This window comes from Numida meleagris, chromosome 26 (assembly GCF_002078875.1).
Source record: "Numida meleagris isolate 19003 breed g44 Domestic line chromosome 26, NumMel1.0, whole genome shotgun sequence".
NCBI classification, from domain to species: Eukaryota; Metazoa; Chordata; class Aves; order Galliformes; family Numididae; genus Numida; species Numida meleagris.
The window spans coordinates 556727-565514 of NC_034434.1; the positions used below are offsets into that span (position 1 = coordinate 556727).

At 65.2% G+C, this 8788-nt stretch overlaps 2 protein-coding genes across 10 annotated transcripts in view; both read right to left on the reverse strand.

Annotated features, from left to right (window-relative positions):
* TMEM98 (transmembrane protein 98) lies at positions 1294-4849 on the reverse strand. Of its 6 annotated transcripts, none has more exons than XM_021377774.1 (7): positions 4760-4849; positions 3241-3467; positions 2658-2789; positions 2540-2573; positions 2057-2172; positions 1923-1982; positions 1294-1807 (listed from the first exon to the last, which is right to left on the reverse strand). In XM_021377774.1, exons 2-7 carry the CDS (start codon positions 3369-3371, stop codon positions 1603-1605), a joined length of 678 nt encoding a protein of 225 aa, XP_021233449.1. In that variant the 5' UTR covers positions 3372-3467; positions 4760-4849; the 3' UTR covers positions 1294-1602. The 6 variants fall into 6 exon arrangements, with proteins under 6 accessions (XP_021233449.1, XP_021233450.1, XP_021233447.1 ...); XM_021377775.1 differs by having other exon boundaries at positions 3241-3424; positions 4760-4838; XM_021377772.1 differs by having other exon boundaries at positions 4746-4834.
* The window catches only part of LOC110388465 (rho GTPase-activating protein 27-like), a 12504-nt gene continuing 9533 nt past the window's right edge, over positions 5818-8788 (reverse strand). For 3 of the 4 annotated variants that reach the window (XM_021377770.1, XM_021377769.1, XM_021377767.1), the window contains exons 8-15: positions 8671-8769; positions 8511-8580; positions 8256-8363; positions 8087-8185; positions 7661-7738; positions 7431-7565; positions 7233-7338; positions 5818-6444 (exon numbers count right to left, since the gene is read on the reverse strand). In XM_021377770.1, coding sequence (XP_021233445.1) covers positions 6267-6444; positions 7233-7338; positions 7431-7565; positions 7661-7738; positions 8087-8185; positions 8256-8363; positions 8511-8580; positions 8671-8769 — 873 coding nt within the window. In that variant the 3' untranslated portion in view covers positions 5818-6266. The remainder of the gene's footprint in view (positions 6445-7232; positions 7339-7430; positions 7566-7660; positions 7739-8086; positions 8186-8255; positions 8364-8510; positions 8581-8670; positions 8770-8788) is intronic. The other variant, XM_021377768.1, reaches the window with a different exon arrangement.

Here is an 8788-nt window from a genome sequence, read left to right on the forward strand (position 1 = left end):
CCACCCCCCCCACATTCACTTCCCCTCCCTGATGGGAACTGGGCCCTGGGGGGGGGTTGAGGCACAGTACCCAGTTCCCCCCAGTGCTCCCAGTTCCTCCACCCATTTCTCGCCGTAGCCCCGCCAGTGCCTCCCAGTTCCCCCCAGTGTATTCCAGTCCCAAGCCCCCCCCAGTTCCCCCCAGTGTCTCCCAGTACCTCCCAGCTCTCCCCATTTCTCCCAGTACCCCCACAGTGCCTCCCAGTTTATCCAGTGCCTCCCAGTTTCAAGGCCCAGTGCCCCCAGTACCCCCCCCCGCATCTCCCAGTGCCCTGTTTACACAGTTCCCCCAGCGCCTCCCAGTTCCATTCCCCTCATTTCTCCCAGTATCCCCAGCGCCTCCCAGTCCCCATTTCCCAGTTCTCCCAGTTCCCCCCAGTCTCTCCCAGTTCCCCCCAGTCTCTCCCAGCTCCCCCCAGTCTCTCCCAGTTCCAGCCCCCCAGTTTGCCCCAGTACCCCCCAGTTCTCCCGCTTGCCCCAGTGCCTCCCAGGTCCAAGCCCCCCCACTTTTCCCAGTACCCCCCCAACCCGCTCCCCGTGCCCGCACCGTGCGCGCTCCCGACGCCGTCCTCCCTCCACGCCCCGCCCCTCCCCTCCGCTAGCCCCGCTCCCTCCCTTCCCATTGGCCCGCCGCGCCCTTCTGCTCCACTCCCATTGGCCGCCGCCCCTGGGAGGGCGGGAACACCAAGCCCCGCCCCTCAAGCACGTGCTCCCTCCCTCCCCTCCCATGGCGGGGGGCGGGGACAGCAGGCCACGCTCCTCCAGTCACGTGGTGCAAAGCCACATGACCGCCCCCTCCCTCCAACCCCCCCCCCCCCGCCTGGGGCAGTGCGATGAGTGCGGCCGTTCTCAGCCAGGGGGGCTCAAAGCCCCCGAACCACCCCCCCCAAATCCCATCCAGGGGAACCGCAGGGTGGGGGCTGCAGGGAAATGGGGACCTCCCCGGGCCTGGATGGGGAGGGGAGCCCTATTAAAGCCCCCCCTCGCTGGATCTGGATTTGGGGGGATCCTATAAGAGCCCCCCCCACCCCAGGTCTGGATTTGTGGGTTCCCAGCAGAGCCCCCCCAACCAGACTTGGTTTTGGATCCCCCCCCTGCTGTCCCCATTCTTCCCCCCCCCGAAATCCCCGCATCCTGTGCGCTCCCCAAAAGCAGAAGTGGGAGCAGCACATGTGCGGGGGGGGGGACGTGGAGGAGGGGACAGTGTCACCCCCGTGTCACCCGGTGTCCCCAGGGCCCCAACCGCAGCCAGGCAGCCGTGTCACGGGGCTTTATTGGCACTGGTGTCCCAGGGCTCAGGTGGACGACGGCTCCTTCTGGATTGGTGGCACCAGTGGTGACACTGCAGGAGGCGCCAGTGGCACTGGTGGTGGCACTTGGGAAGGCATCAGTGGTGGCACGGCCGGTGGCACTGGCGGTGCTATCAGTGGCACTGGTGGTGGCATCCAGCTGGCGCCGGTGGTGACACTGGCGGTGGCATCGGTGGCAGCGCCGCTGGCACCGCGTGTTCCACAGTTGGTGGCCCCGCTGGTGGCCTTCCCGGTGTCCCCGGTGCCGCCGTGCTCAGATGGCCGACTGCTCCTGCCGGAAGGGCTCGGTGCCCGCCGGCCGCTCGGGCTCGGTGGCCATGGCGGCGTGGCGCAGCGCGGCCAGGTGCTGCTCGGCGGCCGCCAGCGAGCGGTCCACCCAGTCCCGGTCCCCGGGTTGGGGACACGCGCTCCGTGCCACCAGCACCAGGTGGCTGACGGACAGCAGCAGCGCCGCGGCCCTGCGGGGACACGGCACGGCCGCCACGTCGGCGCGGGGACCCGCTTCGGTGGGAGGCCACCCCGCCGCCACCCGCGGCCCCGAAGTGCCCCCCACCCCCCCCCACACTTTGTCACCTGGCGTCCAGCAGTTTGGGGTCCAGCGGGGGGTACATGGACCTGACCACGTCGTCCACCCTGGTGGTGGCACGGGGACGGGGTCGGTGACGCGGGGACGTGCCCGGGGATGTGCCACCGTCCCCCGTCCTCACCTGGGGCTGATGCGTTTGGCCACCACGATGATGTCACCGAGGCTGGAGGGGGACTTGACGCGGGCGCCCGAGCCCATGGTCATGGCCACCAGCTTCTCCGTCAGCGTGTGGCAGATCTGCGGGGACGTTGGGGACGGGGGACACCGACCGTGGGGACACCAACCATGGGGACTTTGGGACCGTGGGGACATTGGGGACACCAACTACAGGGGCACTGGGGACAGCAGCAATAGGGACATTGGGATCATGGGGACATTGAGACCATGGTGACATTGGAGATGCCAACAATGGGGACACTGGGGACACCGACACTGGGGACACCAAGCAGGGGAACAGTGGGAACACCCATCATGGGAACGCTGGGGACACCAATTACAGGGACATGGGGACACCAACCATGGGGACACTGGGGACACTGACCATAGGGACATCAGGGACACCAGCCATGGGGTCACCACCCATGAGGACAGCGCGGGCACTCACCTTCAGGATGGCGATGCAGTGTGACACCAGGCCCCTGTGGATGGAGGAGATGTGAACTGGGGCAGCCCCATCCTCGCCCCCATGGTGGCACTTTGGGGACAGGTGACACCGTGCTTACGAGGCGTCCTCGATCCAGTCCTCGTTCTCCAGGATGGCCTCGATGTGGGGGTTGGTGATGACCACGTCGTCCAGCTCCAGCTCTGAGGGCTCCGACTGCGTCTCCATGGCCCCGATGAGGTCCACGATGGGTCTGGAGGGGACACGGGTGGCTTTGGGGACAACTTGGTGCCACCTCTCCATCCCCACCGGGGCCCTTCCAACCCCAGTGCCATCATGTGTGACACATCCCCAACGCTGTCCCCAACCCATGGGATCTGCACCAGGGCACACGAGGACAAGGGCATGGGGACAAGGGCATGGGGACAAGGGCATGGGGACAAGGACGTGGGGACAAGGGCATGGGGACAAGGGCATGGGAACAAGGACGTGGGGACAAGGGCATGGGGACAAGGATGTGGGGACACCTTCATGCCACCTCTCCAGTCCCAATGGGGCTCTTCCAACCCAACGCCATAACGCGCGACACATCCCCAACGCTGTCCCCAACCCATAGGCCCCACTGGGGACACGCCAAGGGACACGGGGACAAGGACACAGGGACAAGGACACGGGGACGGCCACGGCGGTGTCCCCGCGCTCACTTGGTGTCATAGGGGTGCAGGAGGTCTTTGGGGCGGCAGTAGCGCTGTCTGCACACCACCACCAGCGCCACGAAGGACGCCAGGAAGATGGTGGCCAAAACCCCGATGGCCACGATGACAACCGTCTCCATGGCTCGTCCCCGCCGCGCTCAGGCGCTGCGCTCCATCTCGGCCCCAGTGGCGCCTGCAATGGGGTGGGGACCCCCAGAGCCCGTCCCTGGGGGGCTCTGGGGATCCCAAGGTCAGTTCCATAGGGAGAACCCAAGACCGGTTCCTATGGGGGTCTCCAGTCGCAGTGGGATGCTGGAGGACCCCGGGGCCGGTTCCTACAGAGATCTGGGGAACCCCAAGACCAGTTCCTGCGGGGAACCCCAAAGCCAATTTCTATGGGGCTCCGGGGATCCCCAAGACCAGTTCAGATGGGGATCCCTAAAGCCTGGTCCCTATGGGGACCCCCTGAGCCCATCCCTGTGGGGCTCTGGGGATCCCAAGATGAGTTTGCATGGAGGACCCCAAAGCCTGTCCCTGGGAGAATCTGGAGGACCCCAAGAGTGGTTCCTATGAGGAACCCCAACACCAATCCCTATGGGGCTCAGGAAGGACCCTAAGACCAGTTCCTATGGGGATCCCCAGACCAGTCTCAGTGGGGATCTGGAGGACCCCAAGGGTGATTCCTATTGGGAACAACAAACCCCATTCCTATGGGAACCCCCAAATCACATCCCTATGGGAAAACACCCAAATCACATCCCTATGGGGCTCTGGATGACCCCAGTGCAGGCACCTCTGGGGAACCCCTCAGCCTGATCCCTATGGGGAACCCCACAGCCAGTCCCTATGGGGACCACCAAAGCCCACCCCAATGGGGATCTGGGGACCCCAAGACCGGTTCCCACGGGGACCCCCAAAGCCTGATCCCCACGGGGACCCCCAAAGCCCGTCCCTATGGGGCTCTGGAGGACCCCAAGACCGGTTCCCAAGGGGATGCAGGATCCCCAAGCTTCCGTCTCTATGGGGACACCCCGATCCCAGTCCCTACAGACTTTCGGGGACCCCGGAGCGCGGTCCCCATGGGGCTCTGCTGTGGGGCCCGGCCCCTACCTGCGCGCAGCCGGATCCGTGGGGACCGGGGCCACTTCCGCAGCGCGGCCGCGACCTTTGCACGGTGAGTAACGCCGGGGGGGGCACGCGCCCCGGCCCCACGCCCCCTACAGCCCCGAGCCCTTTCTCCCCCCTTCTTCCCCTTTTTCCCCCATTCCCTCCCCCCCCTTTCTCCTCCATTTTCCCTTTTTTTCCCCATTTTCCCCTCCCCCCCTCCCCGGTCCCGCAGAACTGTACCACTCCGCCCCATCCCCGCCGCCCCCCTCCTAGCGCAGCTTTGCGGCCCCAAAGCCGATCCCGCCCCATAACTCCGTAGTGGCCCCAATGAGGGGAAGGGGGGGGGGGGGGGGGGGCGTCCCTTCCTGGCCCCAATCCTACATCCAACCCCAACACTCCCCCCAAACCTGGAGCTGCGCACCGGGGGAGCCGAGTGGGGTGTGTGGGATCTATGGGGCGCTGTGGGGCGGTGTAGGGCCGGCCTCCCCCCGCTGGCACCGCCCCCATGGCCGCGCGGAGGGGCCCCCGGGGGAAGCACGGGGTCCCAAAGAGTCCCCGCCGTGTCCCAAAGTGCCCCCGACGTGTCCCCACCCTCTGGCCCCGAAGTGTCCCCGTTGAATCACAGAGTTCCCGTTGTGCCCCACAGAGCCGCAGCGTGCCCCAAAAGTGTCCCCACATGTCCCCTGCCCCGTCCCAGAGCGTCCCCATTGAATCGCAGAGATCCCATGGTGGCCCCAAGGGCCCCAGAGCGTCCACGCTGCCTCACCAAGCGTCCCCACTGTGTCCCCAGTTGTCCCTATTGACTCACAAAGTGTCCCCAAGTGTCCCCAAATGTCCCCTACCCCATCGCAAAGTGTCCCCATTGAATCACGGAGTTCCCAAACTGTCCTCAGGAGTCCCAGAGACCCCCAGCGTGTCCTAATGTGCCCCTGAAGTGTCCCCAAATGTCCCTTGCAGCCCCAAAGTGTCCCCAGATGTCCCTTACCCGTCCCAGAGTGTCCCCATTGGATCACAGAGTTCCCATTGTGGCCCCAAGTGCCCCAAAGTGTCCCCATTACACCCCAGTGTCCCCATTGTGTCCCTAGGTGTCCCCATTCACTCACAAAGTGAGTGCCCCCAAGTGTCCCCAGATGTCCCCTGCCCCGTCCCAAACTGTCCCCATTGAATCACAAAGAATTCCCAACGCGTCCCAGTGAGCCCTAGTGTGCTCCAAAAGTGTCCCCAGATGTCCCGTGTCCCCACATCTCCATTGGTGTCCTTGTGTCCCCATGTCCCTGATGATGTCCCCATTTCCCCAGTGGTGTCCCTGTGTCCCAGATGGTGTCCCCATCTCCCCATGTTCCTGATGGTGTCCTTGTGTCCCCATCTTCCCACTGGTGTCCCCATGTCCCTGCCTGGTGGCCCCCTCTCCTGGTGTCCCCACGTCCCTGCCATGGTGGCCCCCTGTCCTGGTGTCCCCACGTCACCGAACCGTCCTCGTGTCCTTACGGTCTCTTTATTGAGGAGCACCGCTCCCGGTCACGTATCTCCGCGCCCCATCCCGGGTGTCCCATCCCCAGAGGGTCCGTGTCACCGTCCCCAGCGGTGTCCCCACCCCTCGTGCCACCTTCAGGTGTCAGCGCTGTCACCCACAGTCTGATGTCCCTGAGTCCTTATGGTATCTCCATGGCGTCCCCATGGCGTCCCTGTGATGTCCCCATGGGATCCTCATGGTGTCCTCACGGTGTCCCCATGGTGTCCCCATGATGTCCCTGCAGTGTCACCGTGGTGTCCTCATGGTGTCGCGATGGCGTTCCTATGGTGTTCCCACGGTGTCCCTGTGATGTCCCCGTGGGATCCTCATGGTGTCCCCATGGTGTCCCCGCGATGTCCCCGCAGTGTCGCCACGATGTCCCCATGGTGTCCCCGCGGTGTCCCCATGTCACGCGCTACCCCTCGGGGAAGATGTGTCCGTACTGGTTGAGGATGAGCTCCACCACCTGGTTCTGGAACACCATGTGCACGGCCATGCTGCCCTCCTCGCTCGGCGCCCGCAGCAGCGTGGGGCCGAAGACGATGGCGACGCTCTGCACCGACATGCGGTTCTCCTCCTTGAACTCGATCACCCTACGGCGGGACAAGGGACAATGTCACCACCGTGCCCACAATGTGACCCCGGTCCCCAGATGTGACCCTGACCCACGAGGCTCTGGAGGACCTCAGTCCCCATCACTGTGGAGTTATGGGGACCCCCTACAGCCCGTCCCTATGGGGATCTGGAGGACCCTAAGACCAGTTCCTATGGGGATCCCCAAACCAGTTCCTATGGGGATCTGGAGGACCTCAAGTATGATTCCTATTGGGAATTCCAAAGTCTGATTCTTCAGGCTCTGGAGGACTCTAAGACTGGTTCCTATGGGGAACCCCAACACCAGTCCCTATGGGGCTTTGGAGGACCCTAAGACCAGTTCCTATGGGGATCCCCAAACCTGTTCGTATGGGGATCTGGAGGACCCCAAAAGTGGTTCCTATTGGGAACAACAAATCCCATCCCTATGGGAACCCCCAAAACCTGTTCCTGTGGGGATCTGGAGGACCCCAAGACCGGTTCCTATGGAGAATCCCAAAGCCAGTCTCTATGGGGCTCTGGAGGACCCCAAGACCCATTCCTATGGGGACATGAGGAACCCCAAGACCTGTTCTTATGGGGATCTGGGGAACATCAAGACCTGATCCTATGGGGAACCCCAAAGCCAGTCCCTGTGTAGATCTGGGTAAACCCAGAGCCTGGTCCATATGAGGCTGCAGGGGCCCCAGAACGTGATCCCTCCCTGCGTGGAGGGACAGGGCCAGCCCCACATGGGCTGGGCAGGACTGGGGACACGAGGCCACGTGGCAGTGCCACCCGGCGTCACCTGCAGAGGTGCCCGAAGAGGACCTTCATGGTGTCGTGGTTGGCGGGCGGCAGCGAGCGCACGAGGTCACGGACGCAGCGTCCCCTCCGCACCGGGTCCTGCATCTCTGCAAGGGGACGGGACACACCGTGGGGCGGTGACACCGGTGGACGGGCCCCCCCCGGCGTCCCCGTGCCCGTCCCGGTCCCCGTCCCTTACTGATGGCGGCGATGAACTTGTCGAAGTGGGCGAAGGGGACGAGCGGCTCCGGCAGTTCGCGGAAGAACAGCTTCAGGGCACCCGTGATGACGTGGACGTCCTCCCAGCGCCCGTCGTCCAGGTCCAGGTGCTCCTCTGCGGGGACACGGGGACACCTCAGGCACGGGCAGCCGCGCGTGGCATTCAGCCCGGCGGGGACACCCCTGGGACCCCCGCCGTGGGGACGGTACCGTGGTCCACTTTGTAGCGCAGCTTCTGGATGGTGGCCAGGTTGCCGCTGACCCGGTAGAGCCCGTCTATGTCCAACCCTGAGGGGTGACAGCTCCTGGTCATCCAGGTGGCACCGGCGTGGTGACAGCGAGCGGCCCAAACCCAATGGATTTTGGGCCGAACCCAATGGGATTCCCCAGTGAGAATGTCACCACCCCACCCCCATGTCCCCAGGGCTGTCCCCACACGGCCAGCCAGGTGGCACCACCACCAGCGCGGAGACATCCAGGGGCACCTCTCAGCACGACCGTGCCATCTCACACCCCCAACCCAGTGGCTTTTTGGGAAGACCCCACTGGATTCCCGATCAAGGATCCCCGATGGAGAGAAGCAATGCCACCGCCCCGTCCCCGCGTCCCCGCGTCCCCGCGTCCCCGCGTCGGTACCTCTCCTCTCCACGCTGTGGATGCACTGCTGGACAAACCGCGGCACCGTGCCATGCTCCCGCTCGCACAGCGCTTGCAGCGAGCACCCGAAAACCTGATCTGGGGAAAAACGGGGAGGTGGGCGCGGGGGGGGAGGTGACGTCTGGGGACCCCCGCGGCGCGTCCCTACCTTTGATGTAACCGCGCTCACGCAGGGACTGCAGCGTCGGCCGGCGCTGGAGGAATTTGCGCAGTTTGTTGCGCACTTTGCTGGAGTCACCGTCACCCGGAGCGGCTGCTGGGGGGGACGGGGCAGGTGAGCGTCACCCATGGGGACATCAGGGTGGCTTGGGGTGGGGGGTGCCCTAACCCTAACCCTAACCCTAACCCTAACCCTAACCCTAACCCTAACCCTAACCATAAGGTGCCGCCCTCCTCTCCTCACCGCCCAGCTTCTCCCGCGAGCCGAACTCCGTGCCGCTCTCGGCGTCCTCCTCGGTGGTGACATCGGAGCCCTGGGAGGGAGCGGGGTCAATGGTGGGGAGGGGGACATGTTGGGGGGGGGGGAACACATCGGGTGCCACGGCGGCGCTGCCGCCCCTCACCATCCGCGCGATGCTGTCGGCGATGGCGCGGTGCCACGTGGCGACGATCTGCTCCGAGTCGTGCTGGATGAGGAACTCGGAGCCCTCCCGCGTCCTCAGCTGGGGGAGGGGCGGTCAG